General features: G+C 43.6%; 1 protein-coding gene across 5 annotated transcripts in view; it reads left to right on the top strand.

Annotated features, from left to right (window-relative positions):
• The window catches only part of LOC100585962, a 131,170-nt gene extending 129,642 nt beyond the window's left edge, over window positions 1-1,528 (top strand). For all 5 annotated transcript variants that reach the window (XM_030813417.1, XM_030813416.1, XM_030813415.1 and 2 more), the window contains one exon: window positions 430-1,528. In XM_030813417.1, the coding sequence (XP_030669277.1) occupies window positions 430-705 (276 nt within the window). In that variant the 3' untranslated portion in view covers window positions 706-1,528. The remainder of the gene's footprint in view (window positions 1-429) is intronic.
• The last annotated feature ends 15,442 nt before the right edge of the window (window positions 1,529-16,970 follow it).

Here is a 16,970-nt window from a genome sequence, read left to right as displayed (position 1 = left end):
TCCTTCCCCTTCGCCCGCCTCCGCCTGCACCTCCGGCCCCGCCTCCCGGTCCCGCTTCGCCTGCGTCCCGCCTCCCCGGCCGCGCCTCGCCCTGGCGGAGGGAGCCGGGTGGTGAGACCGCGTTCCTTCCGGCGTCTCCAACCGCTGCCGGCTCCCGCCGTTCACCCGCGCGCGCCGCCTGGGACGGGGAAGGTCGGGCTGCGGGCTTTTCTCCTTTCCAGAGTCCTGCGCGCGCCCTAAGCCCGCCCGCAGGGGCTGGACAGCGGCTTCGGGAAGTGGACGCCGTTCGCCCAGACGATGGGCTCGACTGAAGCGGCGCCGTCCCGGGTGGGGCCGCCCGGGAAGAAAGTCTCCCAGTTAAGCTGTCGTGCAATTAAGATGGTTGGGTTTGGATTGTTGTACTTTTTTTTTTGTTCGTTGCATTTTTAGGAACAAAAAAAAAAGCCCAACCCTTCACACCACTTCATCCTCATCTCAAGACCAGAAGCCGACCCCAGCGGCTCGGGGAAATGGAGCCCCGCACCCCACAAGGGGGAGGGTGGGACGGGCACCTCCGCACTGCGCGGCCTGCGGAGTCACCGATTCGCGTTGGGAGCGCGCCAGGGCTCTAGCCGGGGGCTCCGGACAAGGCGCAACCAGAAGAGGGTTCAGTATCCCCCATCACCCCCACCCCCAACCGTGACCCTCTTTCTTTGCGGGCTTTAGGCAGGACACCAGAGACCCAATTCTGTTTAAAATTCTCTTTTAAGAAAAGGAACGCCTGCTTTTGCCTTTGGGGGAAAGGATGAACTTTCAAATTGCCTTTAAATTATCCCCCACTAACAGTTACTCAGTCGCTAACCTGACTCTTCTGACGCCCACCTCGCGTTTGAGGACCTTGCCCAATAGCAAACGTACTAAGCACTTAACCAATGAACGGTGTGGACGATGCAAACATGGATGATGAAGGAATGGCTCCTCCAAAATTTACGATCTTGGGAGAAGTGAGGCGAGTACAGAATCTCAGAACACGCTGCAGGATTGAGTTCTATCCCAGTTGAGGGAGTTTGGGTTTGGGGAGGAAATAGGTTATTTTGGAGAAACGGTATTCAAGACCTACCATACATAGCAGTACAGCCCGTTGACTAATAATGCTTAGCCCAACCCCCGTAAAAAGCCCCTGGCCACATCCGTCTCCTGAGATTCCAACTTCTCTGCGTGCATCTCCCTTTCTGCTATAAGAAACCTAACTTTGCCTTCGTAGAACACTTCTTTTAATTTCTGTCATTCAGTCTCACAAGAACACTGTGTAAAAGAAATTATGATCTTCATCCTATATAGATGAGAAAACAGGTGAAGTGACTTTTCCAAGGTACAAAAACAAGAGGCAGAGCTGAGGCTAAAGGCAGATTCCAGATATGGGCTCTTTCTACAGCACCATAACTGTCAGTGACAAAACTGCACCCCAGTTCCTTACTAAATTTAGTGTTTTTAGGCCAGGCACGGTGGCTCATGCCTCTAATCCCAGCACTTTGAGAGGTCGAGGCGGGCAGATCACCCGAGGTCAGGAGTTCCAGACCGGCCTGACCAACATGGCGAAACCCGGTCTCTACTAAAAATACAAAAATTAGCCAGTCATGGTGCCGCATGCCTGTAGTCCCAGCTACTTGAGAGGCTGAGGAAAGAGAATCGCTTGAACCTGGGAGATGGAGGTTGCAGTGAGCCAAGATCGTACCACTGCACTCCAGCCTGGGCAACAGAGCAAGACGCCATCTCAATAACTAAGTAAATTAATTAGTGTTTCTAAAAAAACAAAGTGACCTATAGAAACATCTCATTTATTTGTTGTCATTGTGTGTTGATTGATTTTGAGACAGGGTCTATCTCTGTCCCCCAGGCTGGAGTGCAGTAGCATGATCATGGCTCACTACAGCCTCAATCCCCCAGGCCCAAGTGATCCTCCTCCCTTAGCCTCCCAAGTAGCTGGGACCACAGACATGTGCCACCATGCCTGGCTAGTTTTATTTTTTGTGGAGATGGAGTCTCACTATGTTGCCCAGGCTGGTGTCAAACTCCTGGGCTCAAGTGTTCCTCGGGCCTCAGCCTCCCAAAGTGCTGGGATTACAGGCGTGAGCCACTGCACCCAGCCATATGGAAACATTTCAGATATCCTAACATTAAAATTATATTTCACAAGAGTGGACAGTTATTAACTCATGTGAAAGGAAAATCTTGGGGCCCCAAAATCATTAAGCTAAAGGAAAAAGTCAAGCTTCCGAGAACTGCTTAGGGCAAAGCTGCCTCCCATTATATTCAAAGTCACCCCTCTGCTCACTGAGATAAATGAATATCTGATTGCCTCCTTTGGAAAGGGTAACCAGAAACTCAAAAGAATGCAGTGATTTGCCTCTTATCTCCCTAAAACCTGGAAGCCCGCCTCCTGTTTTGAGTTGTCCCACCTTTGCTTCTAGTCGTCCCACCTTTTCTGGACCGAACCAGTGTTCATCTTACATACGCTGATTGATGTCTCGTGTCTTCCTAAAATGTACAAAACCAAACTGCTCTGACCACCTCGGGCACGTCAGGACCTCCTGAGGCTGTATCATGGGCACGCATCCTCAACCTTGGCAAAATAAACTTTCTAAATTAACTGGGACCTGGCTCAGATTTTTAGGGTTCACACGCAAAACCCACAAATTATCCTTAATATAATTATATAATACATATTTATGTAGTTAGATCTGGTTGGTGGTAGATACTAATACACTTTTGCCCAACTAAGTGTAAAACACATTAAATCTGTATAGCAATCTCTAGACTATTATACAAAATTAACTACTAACTAGAAAACACAGTATATTAAATTCTCTTTAAGTGTGGAAAAATGGAGAAGGAAGAATAACCGTTTCTCTCCTCCCGTGGTCCTAATACACAGAACAGCGACTGGGAAACTGCCACTAGAAAAAGATGACTGTCCAACTAAAACCTGCATACACAGCTACATCCTTCCCTGGAAGAGCACAGTGGAACTAGATCCTGGTAGAGATAGCGCAGGGATTGTCAACATTCTTGTCACACTGAAATTTCCTTCTACTGATCTTCAAATGAGTAACTAACAGCCGAAACTTGGAATTTATATATCAGCACAGCACTAAGACTATAGATATATCTAGTCTTATGTAAGTTTCATCTTGTGTGATACATGTATTGCCCCCCCACCCCCCACTGCCAGCCCCTCCGAGAAATATATTTTTACAGGGTAGAATTTCTAATATATATAAAATACATAATATTAAATAATGTTTATGTATTATATATTAATATATATTAATATTAAATGTAAAATATACTGCATATTATATTTTTAATATAAAATGTATATTGCATTGATTTACTTCCTGGTGGTGTTTTCATCCTGGGCCTTGACAAAGATAAAAACTTCTCAGCCTTCCTCCCCACCTACCCAGACAGAAATGATCAGATGTTCCATAACAAAAGGGACAGTGCCAAATTTAGTGTACACTAAAATGTAAATTGTCAGAGTGAGAAACATCTAATAACAAATCCTGGAGCAACTGTGCATAGGAGAAGGGGTCTGGTAAGCCTCCCCAGATACAATGGAACTTTTTTATTATTATTCTATCCTTCCGTTAGCTGCCAGAGTCATAGATGCAAGCCCCAACATTCCCCAGTGAGAATTCCTGCCACTAAAAGACACTGACAGTGCAAGATGTAGAGAAAAGAGCATAGGCTTTGGAATCAGTTCTGCATCCAAACTCTAGCTCTGCCATTTACTAGTTGTGCAAGTTACTTAGCATCTCTAAGCCTCAGCTTCCTCATTTGTAAAATGGGAATCATGATACATTTGATCATGAAAATTAGGTAACATATAAAGAAACCAACATTGCATCTGATGTATAGTAGGTGTTTAATAAGTAATTGGTGCTGTTATATGCAAAAAGAAAACCATGCTCATTTGTAAGCATGATTTCCCTAGATTTGTAAACTTAGGACTCAAGTACAATAGTCTTAAGCAGAGCTAAACTGCCTATGCAGTAGAAGAAGCTAGCACCATGATTTCTGCTTTTCTGCATCTAGCCCAGGGTGGCTTTTCAAAAGCATATATCCCTCTGCTTTTATACCTCTTCCCCTGTGCTTGGAGAAAGGAGAGAAAAACAATAAACATAAAACTCAGTGAAAGAAAGACCTTACTGTGTTCTGGGTTTTTTAAAGTTCTATATTTTTGGAGAAATTGAACATTTCAAATATTCCATTAAAAGGAAGGTAAAAATGTATGTATCACAAAACACAGGAACTTACCTAAGACTTGATGAAATTAAAGGGAATTAGTCCCTAGTTTGAGGAAAATTCCAAACTCTATATTTCAGTTGCACAGTGAAGAGTATGCATTAAATGGAGACAACAGCAAGATCAGTTTCTTTGAAAGAGAATGAGAGACACTTAAGCAATAGTAAACTTGGCCTTTAGTTATACTATTTCTGTAGATAGAAAAACTGTAAGAATAAAGTAAAATAGGTCAAAGGTAATTAAGGTAATACTAGCATATGCCTATAATTTTATACTCACTCAATTTTATAATTCTCAGGATTGTGCTGGGCATCAAAGGTAATTCCCATTCGGTTAAGAGACACAAGCTCGGGCACAGTGGTTCACACGTGTAATCCCAGCACTTTGGGAGGCCAAGGCAGGTGGATCTCCTGAGGTCAGTAGTTCGAGACCAGCCTGGCCAACATGGCAAAACCCCGTCTCTATTAAAAATACAGAAATTAGCTGGGCATGGTGGCAGGCGCCTGTAATCCCAGCTACTCGGGAGGCTGAGGCAGGAGAATCACTTGAACCCGGGAGGCGGAGGTTGCCATGAGCCAAGATCACACCATTGCACTCCACCCTGGGCAACAGGAGCAAAACTCCATTTCAAAAAAAAAGGGACACAAGTACTGTTACTCAGTACATAATAGTCGTTGTTTAAAACCCAAAATAAGTGATGAAGACAAGGCCAGAGGAAGGCACTAGAAGCATAAGGGAAGATTTCATAAGGGAGGAGGGTGGGAGATGAACTGCATCTTTAAAAATCACAAGATTTGAAGAAGAGAAGGAGGAAGAGCTTTCAAGGTGAGGAACACACCACAAGCTCAGGGTGGAGATGAGGAGCATGGCCTGCTTTGGAAATAATGTTTGAAGCCAAATATTGAAATGTTTTACATGTCAGAACAAAGAGCTGAACTTCATTTTGTAGGAAGTGGGGAGCCACTGAATAATATGCATGAATGAAAACAAAATTTTAGAAAGATTGATCTGATGACTAGGTCCAAGATTTAAAGAGAAGAAATTTATTTATTTATTTATTTATTTATTATTTATTTATTTATTTATTTATTTTGAGACAAGCTCTCGCTCTATTGCCCAGTCGTAGCTCACTGCAGCCTAGGCCTCATGGGCTCAATGGATCCTCCCACCTCAGCCTCCCTAGCCTACAGGTACCCTCTGCCACACCTAGCTAATTTTTGTATTTTTTTGTAGAGATGGTGTTTTGCCATGTTGCCCAGGCTAGTCTCAAACTCACAGACTCCAGTGATCCACCTGCTTTGGCCAATCAAAGTGCTGCAATTACAGGTATGAGCCACCGTGCCAAACCAAGAAATTTATTTTAAGATTAATAAATTGATTTTAAGAAATTTATTTTGAGATTTGTTATTGAAAATTACAGATTTTTAAAAATGCATTAACATATAAAAGTACAGCATATATGGTTCAGTCTTACTGAACCATTTAATATTTTGTCAAAGTACTCAATTTATAAATAAAATATAAAAATCATTAATTGTGACAAATATTTTCCTAAAATCTTCCAAAAGGAAATTATATATGTGTGAATACATATAATTTGCTGTATATCAATCATATGTATGATTTATCTTTCTTTTTTTCTCAGACAGAGTCTTGCTCTGTCACCCAGGCTGGAGTGTAATGGTACAATCTTGGCTCACTGCAACCTCCGTCTCCCAGGTTCGAGCGATTCTCCTGCCTCAGCCTCTCAAGGTTTACAGGTGCCTGCCACCACACCTGGATAATTATTTGTATTTTTGGTAGAGACGGGGTTTCGACATGTTGGCCAGGCTGGTCTTGAACTCCTGACCTCAGGTGATCTACCTACCTTGGCCTTGCAAAGTGCTGGGATTACAGGCATGAGTCACTGAGCCCAGCCAATTTATCTTATTAGAATGATTGTAACTGTACTGTGTAAAAGGCCGGTGTTAATAGATTGCTTAGCTACATTTTGGAGTATGCTTCAATAGAGCTTTAAAAATCATTACATATATATTCTCTGAAATGTATTACTGCTTTGATATTTTAACAATGATTAATTACATTCAATTATGACAATTAAATGTTTTTCTAAATTCCCATATCTGTAGAATTTTATTTTTTACAAACGGTAACTTTATGAGGGCCTTAAGAAATGATTAATTCAGGCCGGGTGTGATGGCTGATGCCTGTAATCCCAGCACTTTGGGAGGCTGAGGTGGGCGGATCACCTGAGGTCAGGAGTTCGAGACCAGCCTGACAACATGGAGAAACCCCGTCCCTACTAAAAGTACAAAAAAGTTAGCTGGGTGTGGTGGTGCATGCCTGTAATCCCAGCTACTCGGGAGACTGAGGCAGGAGAATCGCTTGAACCTGGGAGGCGGAGGTTGCGGTGAGCCGAGGTCGCGCCACTGCACTCCAGCCAGGGCAACAAGAGCGAAACTCCATCTAAAAAAAAAAAAAAAGAAATGATTAATTCAGCTAAAGACTAATAGATACTGTATATTTGCAATTGTTGGAGAGCTCGATTTGTATAAATTGTTTATTCTGAATCTTTCTAAGCTCACTCATCATTATGTGCTAATTTTTACCCTGAGAAGTGTCAATTATGATAACATTTTGGATTAGAAAACTACTTTCATCCTGTTTTATGGGAGATTTTTAGAGCATTTTTAGAGCATTCTATAAATAAGGATACATCATGGATAAGGTTCTGCAGTTTTCAGTAGCTGGTAGATACCTGTACCTTAAGCACACTCTCTTTGTCTTAAATAAAGACAATAGACCAATGCATAGAATTTTTGTTCTGAGGATCTAGACTTTATCAAATACTTCCTATACAGCATTGCATAAGACATAGATGCTTCATTGTTTTTAACATGAGCCCAATTGGGTCTCTCTAATATTAAAGCATTGGGTAATAAATGCCTTGTTAAAATGTGTTTATCTTATAATGGTCTTGTTTGTAACACTATCTGGATTGTTGCTAGAATGCCCCCAGGTCTCCAGAAGTGTGGAATTTGATCTAAAGCAACCCACACCCCACCCAGTCAGGCAAAAGACACAGATAATTCAGAAGATGCTTGAAACTAATTATACAATATCAGTGCATTTTAAGCATGTTGTGAATGTCATTGGCCTCCATGTTGCTAACTCCAACAGATATTTTTTCAGTTCTCATTTTCCTTGATCTTTTGGTAGGCTTCAACTCTGAGTACCACTGCCTCCTTCTTAAAAGGCCCTCTTTTCCTCTGCCATTAGTAACACGAAACTCACTCCTGGCTTTTCTTCTTCAGACTCAGGAATACTTGCTGGGTCATCCTTTTCTACCCAGCATTTAAATTCTGGAATTCCTCAAACACTCAGTTTTAGGACCCTCCTAGGAGTTCAATGATCATTTATTGACTCTTACAATCCCTGTAAAAAACACAAACTGTTTGCCTATTGTTAATCTATTTTTAAATGATGAAAACTGAATTTTAATACTTGAGAGGCATGTCACTTCTTCCTCTCCCACAATCCTTACTCTCTGTAGGCATTTGGGTTAGCCCTTGTGTTACCCGAGGCTCATACTGCTTCCAGCAGCAGGGCTCCTGCACTCTTAGTTCCTTCCCTAATGAGGCCCTCACCAGCCACCTCCCATCCCCATGCTCCAACCATAGCACAACTGACAGTCTCAGGTGAGCTTTCCCAGATGTTTCTGGCCAATTAACAGACCCTGTTAATCATCTCATACCATCTAATACTGCTCTTCCATCATGCACTCTGCAGTTTGTTAATTTGTGTAATTATTTGATTAATGTTTGTCTCCCCACTTGACTGTAAACCCCATAAGAGCTGGGATTGTGTGTGTGTGTGTTTGTGTGTGTGTGTTTTCTCATCATTGCATTACTAGCACCTAACCCAGTGATTTCATGAATGTCTTAAGGAAGTAAGAGTCTCCTATTCCACAGTATTGATGTATTTCAGACTTCTAAAAATTTGCTGTTGAGACCAGCTGAAATGGTAAGTACTCTGAATTTTAATTTACTCAAAACAGGCACTTCAATACATTTTACTTTATCACAACGAAGTAGCTTTCCATCCTTTCTTTACACAGCAAGGATTACCATACTCCTCCTATAGTCAAACTCTTCCTAGAGTTTACACAGAAGTGCTGGTAGTCTTCATTTTCACAGAACAACATAGCATAACTCTTAAAATGAGGAGAATTTCCTGAAGAGTCATCAGAGAATTATTATTATTATTATTATTATTATTATTATTATTTAAAGACAAAGTCTCACTCTGTCACCAGGCTGGAGTACAGTGGTGAGATCTCGGCTCACTGCAGCCTCCACCTCCTGGGTTAAAGTGATTCTCCAGCTTCAGTCTCCCAAGTAGCTGGGATTACAGGCACGCACCACCACACTTGGCTAATGTCTGACGTGCTCTCACTAAGGGGAGAGTCTATTTATGACTGGGAGATAGAAGAAGGCTACAGTCTGGAAGCCCGAAGCAGTGCTCAGGCCCAGTTTACTGGAGTATTTGTAGCAAAGTGATGCCTAATTCTCATTTGCTAGTGTTCTCTATTCATCTGTTTTCCTTGGGGGATCTTGGGTGTGGTTGTGTGTGGCTACAGCGTAGGGATAAGATCCTATCATCTTTGTGTTAGGCGGCTGTAGTGCCTTTTGTTTGTTTTTGTTTTTGTTTTTTGTTTTTGTTTTTGTTTTTTTCTTTAAGACAAAGTCTCCCTCTGTTGCCCAGACTGGAGTGCAGTGGTGCAATCTCGGCCCACTGCAACCTCCGCCTCCCAAGGGCAAGTGATTCTCCTGCCTCAGTCTCCCAAGTAGCTGGGATTATAGGTATATCCCACCATGCCTGGCTAATTTTTGCAATTTTAGTAGAGATAGGGTTTCACCATGTTGGCCAGGGCGGTCTTAAAGTCCTGACCTCAGGTGATCTGCCCGCCTTGGCCTCCCAAAGTGCTGGGATTACAGGCCTGAGCCACCATGCCTGGCCTATAGTGCCTTCTTTTTTTTTTTTTTAACACAGAGTCTCGCTCTGTCACCCAGGCTGGAGTGCAGTGGCACAATCTCAGCTTACTGCAACCTCCACCTCCTAGGTTCAAGCGATTCTCCTGCCTCAGCCTCCCAAGTAGCTGGGATTACAGGCATGTGCCACCACACCCAGCTAATTTTTTGTATTTTTAGTAGAGACGGGGTTTCACCATGTTAGCCAGGATGCTCTCGATCTCCTGACCTCGTGATCTGCCCACCTCAGCCTCTCAAAGTGCTGGAATTACAGGCATGAGCCACTGCACCCAGCCTTTATAGTGCCTTCTTAAGATGAATAGCACCTCACCCTGATTTTTAACATATAACATTTTGCATTGCACTATATCTACTGAAGATGTTAATCACTTCTGCATCGTTCCATAGCTTTCAACGTGATACTTTTCAATGGCTGCATAATTTCATTAATATACCTAAATGTAAGGTGTATGTAAAGAAAAAAGACAGTTAAATCCTTGTGTGGTTATTCATACAAGTCCCTATTTAGGGAGCAAATGATTATGTGGGGCCAGGATATCATGGCTGTTAAATGACTGCCCATGTGACACTGGGCAAGGAGTGCCTCTAATACTAGGCAGGCTAGAGATGATGTTTTTGGAACCAGGAGGGAAAAGCTAGAAAAAGTGGCATAAATATAGGAAAAGAATAGGAATTTCAAGAATTGAGTATAGTCTTAAATGTTGACCAAACAAAAGTAAATTGAGCCCTGAAAAATGATAGAATTTTCCAATTAGGTTACTAATGATTTTACCAGCCTGGCCAACATGGTGAAACCCCATCTCTACTAAAAATACAAAAAAATTAACGAAGTGTTGGCATACGCCTATAATCCCAGCTACTCAGGAGGCTGAGGCAAAAAAGTCACTTGAACCTGGGAGGCAGAGGTTACAGTAAGCCGAGATCGTGCCACTGCACTCTAGCCCGGGTGACAGAGCAAGACTCTGTCTCAAAAAAAAAAAAAAAAAGAAAAAAAATCAATTATGTTACTAATGATTTCAGGAAAAGAAATTTTATCCCTGTTTTGGGGCCAGAGGTAGGGAAAGGGAAAGGGTTAAAATTAAGTATTTACTGGCCAGACGAGGTGGCTTACACCTGTAATCCCAGCACTTTGGGAGGCCGAGGCGGGCAGATCACAAGGTCAGGAGTTCGAGACTAGCCTGGCCAATATGGTGAAACCCCGTCTCTACTAAAAATACAAAAATTAGCCAGGCGTGGTGGCACATGCCTGTAGTCCCAGCTACTCGGGAGGCTGAGGCAGGAGAATCACTTGAACCTGGGAGGCGGAGGTTGCAGTGAGCCGAGATCGTGCCACTGCACTCCAGCCTGGGCAACAGAGCGAGACTTTGTCTCAAAAAAATAGAAATAAAAAAAAATAAGTATTTACTATCTGCCAGGGACTATGTTGGAAATTTTTCTTGCATTACCTCATTTTACAAGTCACAGTGGGGAAACAGAGGGTTGGAGTAGTTCATTAACCTGCCCACAGTCACATAGGGCAGGTTACCCAGGTCAGTCTTCATTCCACTGCAGTCAGAAGTGAATGAAGATTAAGGAAGTAGAGACAAGGAGTATGAACAATTCTTTTTGGAAAAATGATGGGGAAAGAAGAGAAAGGATTGATAAAGTATAGGGACAGGGAATCTCTGCTTTTATAATAAAAATAAAGCTCAGCTCCTCTGAGGTTGACACTGAAAAAGAGTCCCCAAGTAACTGCAGGGTCCAGAAGCAGAGAGACCAACAAACCCTGGCCCCTGGCCTGGAGATTCATCTTTCTCCCAAGACTCTCTCTCTGATGATCTTGGCTCCATCAAAGCCTCCTTGGGTCATTTCTTCCTTCATATCTGAGGTATAGGCAATGGGATGACAAAAGGCATTTTTCAACATCTGTCCACAACTAAGTCAAAGCTGAAAAGTTTAAAGGACTTTTCTGAACATGAGGGCAATGTTTCCCAACCTTTTGAGGTCATAGAAACTACTCTGGACACCAGTTTAAATATACAGAATCTTGGGGGACTTGGATTTTGAAGGTCTGCAGTGGGGGCCTGGGAAAAGGTATTTTAAAGTAATACCAGTTACCCTTAAATTTCTGCAAGTTCTAGTATCACTGTGCTGGCAAGTAACAAAAAGAAATAAACACAGTAGCATAAAGCCTGGCATGTAGCCTCGCTCACGAAAAAAAAGACCTGCTTATAACCCCATTCTGGAGTCCTCACCTGCCCCTGCAGGTTTGATGCTATCTTGACACATGCTGGCTATTTTTATCTCCTAGAAGACAATCTAGGCCCCACAGAGGGAGGCCCTTTGCCAAATTATAAGGTGGTGGGGGAGAAAGGGAAGAGGCTTCTTCACCCAATAATTTTTCCTTTTCTTTTTTTTTTTTTTTTTTTTTTTGAGATGGAGATGGAGTTTCACTGTTGTCACCCAGGCTGGAGTGCAATGGCCCGATCTCAGCTCACTACAACCTCCACCTCCCGGGTTCAAGCGATTCTCCTGCCTCAGCCTCCCGAGTAGCCAGGATTATAGGCACCCACCACCACACCCTAACTTTTTGTATTTTTAGTAGAGATGGGATTTCACCATGTTGGCCAGGCTGGTCTTGAACTCCTGACCTCAAGTGATTCACTCGCCTTGGCCTCCCAAAGCATTGGGATTATAGGCATGGGCCACCATGCCTTGCCACTCAATATTTTTCAAAGACCAGGTTGTTAGTCTTTTTGTTTTCTGAGACAGTGTCTTGCTCAGTTGCCCAGGCTGGAGTGCAGTGGTGCAGTCATAGCTCACTGCAGCTTCTAACTCCTGGGCTCAAGTGATCCACCTTCCTCAGCCTCCTGAGTAGCTGGGACTACAGGTGCATGTCACCAGGACCAGCTAATTTTTTTTAACTACTTTTTTTTTTTTGGAGAGACAAGGTCTCACTAGGTGGTCCAGGCTGGTCTCAAACTTCTGGCCTCAAGCAATCCTCCCACCTTGGCCTCCCAAAGTGCTGGGATTATAGGCATGAGCCACTGTGCCCAGTGGTTGTTAGTTCTTTACCAGCACATGATGTAAGTCTTCCCAACACAGACAAGGTCTAGCTTGGCCCGCCAGACTGCTTCTGCCTTCTTGTCCCTCCAGCAGTGGGTGGCAGAATGATGGCAGCCAGCTTTCTCCCACAGGCTGCTCAGTCTGACTACGCATTAGTATTAGGGAAGGTGACCATATATGTTCAGGTTTGCCTGGGAAGAGTCCTAACCACACCTTTGAGCCCAGACTCTCCTCCACTTAGTCTTTCATTTTCATTTATTAATTCCAAGTTTGGATGATAAATTACATAGTCACCCCGTCTGTGAACAACACAGCTACAACAAAAATACAACTCAACAAAAGCAAGGAGTAGACTGCCAACAACTTAATAACCTCCATGGATCAAGGAAATCATGCTGTGACACCACACACATCATTTCAACTCATCCTCACAGCAACCCCACAAGAGAATTTTGGAGACATGAATTTTGCAGATGAGGAAAGTAACAGGGTGAAGTGAGTTGGCCAGGGTCATCCAACTATGAGGAACAGAGGTAGGGTCAAAGGTCCATCCGCATGAGCCCAGTTCCTGCTCTAGATGGGCCTACCTGCCTCCTCAGGGCATGTGGTCACCTCACCCACCAATTACTGACTGCGTTAAGAAATAGAACTTTAACAGGAAAGTTGCTTGATTTCAACATGAAAGAAATACTCTCAATATTCATATTTTTCAGCTTAAATTTGAAAGTAGAAATCTGATTTCTGCAGCTGTGTGTCTAATTCAGCTCTTGTTTCTATAACCTTGTTTGAAAGAAGCAACTAAAGAAAGAAACTTTAAAGAAGCTTCCAAAAGAAGCAACCAAGTCTACAAAGGCACAGTTTGACTCAAATGGGTCCAACTGATTAGCAAATGGAAAATAACATGGAGGAATATATTTTGCATGACAAGCATAGCAGCTCCAAGTCATCCCTAATGGAGCCAAAAATTTAAATGCAACCCAGAGAATGGATGGTTCAGAATCTTTTTTTTTTTTGAGATGGAGTCTCACTCTGTCGCCCAGGCTGGAGTGCAGTGGTGCTATATCGGCTCACTGCAAGCTCTGCCTCCTGGGTTCCATTCTGCTTCAGCCTCCTGAGTAGCTGGGACTACAGGCGCCTGCCACCACACCCGGCTAATTTTTTGTATTTTTAGTAGAGACGGGGTTTCACTGTGTTAACCAGGATGGTCTCGATCTCCTGACCTCGTGATCCGCCCACCTCAGCCTCCCAAAGTGCTGGGATTACAGGCGTGAGCCACCACGCCCGGCCCAGAATCTTTTTTTCATTTTTTTTTTTAATTATTTTTTCTGAGATGGAGTCCCGCTCTGTGGCCAGGCTGGAGTGCAGTGGCGCAATCTCAGCTCACTGCAACCTCTGACTCCCAGGTACAAGTGATTCTCCTGCCTCAGCCTCCTGAGTAGCTGGGATTACAGGCACGCACCACCACGCCCAGCTAATTGTTGTATTTTTAGTAGAGACAGGGTTTCACCATGTTGGCCAGGATGGTCTCGATCTGCCTACCTTGGCCTCCCAAAGTACTGGGATTACAGGCGTGAGCCACCGTACCTGGCCCAGAATCTTTGCCTTATGTTTGCATAGTTTAATCTTCTAAACCAGTTGCTTTCCCAGAAAAGGTGACTTAAAGTCATAGCCTTTGTGTTCATCACCATACTCTCCATAGTTTTACAAATTATTCAGTTTATTTTTAAAGGGTAATTTTTAAAATTTTTATTTTTAATTCCGAAGCATTCCTTTTAATACATTCTCTTGAGGAAAAAAAAATCACACATAGTGATTGTGTGTGGTAGTGATTGTGTGTGGCCTAAGTGGCCATTGATCAATACCCCAATCTCAAGCGTGTACACTGTTACTGGTTGACTGGTTGGTTGCCTGGTGGGCTTTTTGTCCTTCCGGATGTTTTTCTACCTTCTGCCTTTTCCAATAAAGCTTCCATTATAGGGCTATTTTCCTTCTTCCCTGCATACCCCACAGAAGGGATGCTGCTAAAATGTCAGAGCTGGAACGTTCCAAGGGGGCTGCAGCAGCCCCTCTCTTCTAGTTTTTGTTCACCCTTACTAAGAGCAAGGCCACTCAAGTCAGATTGCTGCATGTGCATTTTGACTCCATCATTGAGCAAGTTCATTTATTCACTATTCATTCAGCAACATTTGAGCACTTCTCTCTTCCTCCATGGCCACCATTCTAGCCCATTCCACCATGATTTATTGTTTCTGTCTTTGATGCCGAGCCTGTCTCCCTATAGCCACATCGTCCTTCTACACAATCATATCACTGCTCTGCTTACATCCCTTCCCCAGCTTCCCACCCACTTAGTCCAAGTCCAAGTCCCTTGGTTGGGAGCCAACAGATTCCTACAGGTCTGCCCTCTCCCCAACCCATGGCCACGCCATCTCTGACTTCTGCCTGTGCTCTATACTCTAGCCACATCAGCCTCCTTGCTATTCCTCAAACATGCCAAACTCGCCTCTTCCTTAGCACCTTGGCATTTGCTTTTCCCTCTGCCTAGAGTGTTCTTCCTCCAAAGTCTACCTGGCTCACTCCTTCCTCTCCTTCAGTTGTTCTGCTCAGATGTCACCTTCACGGGAAAGTCTTCCTGGCCATCCTATTACAAATGGTGGCCTCTCACTGCCTCACAGTACTCCCTGGTCTCCTTTCCTGCTTCATTTTTCTCCATGCCACTTATCATCACCTGACATACTTTGTATTTCTTTGATTACTGTCTCCTCCCACTAGAATGTGAGCTCTGTACAGAAGCAATATGCTAGCAGCTATAAGAGTGTCTGGCACATGGCAGGCCCTCAGTAAATATTAGTTGAATGAATGAATGAAGAGTTTGCATGCAACAATGGGGAGCCAGATCATGTAAGGCCTTGTAAGTCCTGGAAAAGACTTTGGGTTTTATTTTAAATATGAAGAGAAGCCATTGGAGAGCACATCATCTGATATACAGTTTACAAAGATCACTCTGGGCTAGGAGTGGTGGCTCATGCCTGTAATTTCAACACTATGGGAGACTGAGGCAGGAGGATCACTATAGGCCAGTAGTTCAAGGCCAGCCTAGCAGCCATGCACGGTGGCTCACACCTGTAATCCCAGCACTTTGGGAGGCCAAGGTGGGCAGATCACCTGAGGTCAGAAGTTCGAGACCAGCCTGGGCAACATGGTGAAACCCCGACTCTACTAAAAATACAAAAATTAGCCAGGCATAGTGGTGGGCGCCTGTAGTCCCAGCTACTCAGGAGGCTGAGGCAGGAGAATGGTGTGAACCTGGGAGGCAGAGGTTGCAGTGAGCCAAGATCACACCACTGCACTCCAGCCTGGGCAAAAGAGCAAGACTGTCTCAGAAAACAAACCAAAACAAAACAAAAAACCAGCCTAGGAAACATAGCAGGACTGCATCTCTACAAAAAATTAAAAATTAGCCAAATGTGGTGGTATGCAACTGTAGCCTAAGCTGCTTGAAAAGCTAAAGTGAGAGGACCACTTGAGCCTAGGAGATTGAAGCTGCAATGAGCTATGACCACACCACTGCACTGCAGCCTGGACAATAGACTTAGACCCTGTCTCAAAAAACAAACAACAACAACCAAAAAACCCACCCTGCCCATTGTGTGGAAGGAAGATGGTACTAAGGGTAAGAGTGGCCCCGGGGGACAGTTTGGAGGCTAATGCAACATCCAAGCAAGAAAGATAATGAGGACTTGAGCTAGGGTAGGAAAAAAGATCATATTTTAAAAATATATTTTGGAGTTATAGCTGACAGAACTTGTTAATAAATTGGAGGAGGGGCCGAAGAGGAAAAGAGAAATGGAGGATAACTTCCAGGCTTGGGGCCTCAATACTGAATCTCCCTGAGCCTGTTTACTGTTCTGTAAAATGGGAGTAACTGGACCCCCCTCCTCATGGGATCTCTGTGAGGAAGGAGGTAGAGGATATAGAGTGCCCAAACTGTCAGGTGCATGGTAAATCCTCAATGCACATTAGCTCTTATCATTGCCCCAGAGATGACTGTGTTTCCCCTGCTTCATCCATAAATAGGATTACAGAAATAACCACCCCATACAGACTGGGGAAAAAAACTTCTTGTAGAGTATACCCTCCCCTCCTAAGGGATAGACTTGTACTTTAACAGAATACTTAACAGTAGTGTTGGAACATGTTATTTGCACACAGATAAATAAAAGGGTTCCTCGCATTTCAAAAGAAGTGTAATGCTATTTTAAGTAGTGTTTGTCCATTCAATACTTAACAGCAGGAGTAACTAAAAGCTGAAATTACAAACCCCTGCTGATTAAAAATAAATCAAAACATAAGATATAAAGCACATGTGAAATAATAATGATTTTTTTTTTTTTTTTTTTTTGAGACGGAGTGTTGCTCTTGTCAGCAGGCTGGAGTGCAGTGGCACAATCTCGGCTCATTGCAACCTCCACCTCCCAGGTTCAAGCGATTCTCCTGTCTCAGCCTCCCGAGTAGCTGGGACTACAGGCACCACGGCACCATGCCCAGCTAATTTTGTATTTTTAGCAGAGACAGGGTTTCACCATG

The sequence above is a fragment of the Nomascus leucogenys genome, chromosome 5 (assembly GCF_006542625.1).
Source record: "Nomascus leucogenys isolate Asia chromosome 5, Asia_NLE_v1, whole genome shotgun sequence".
Taxonomy (NCBI): Eukaryota; Metazoa; Chordata; class Mammalia; order Primates; family Hylobatidae; genus Nomascus; species Nomascus leucogenys.
The sequence above is the reverse complement of the archived record's forward strand: the minus strand, read 5'-3'. Positions and strand labels throughout refer to the sequence as shown.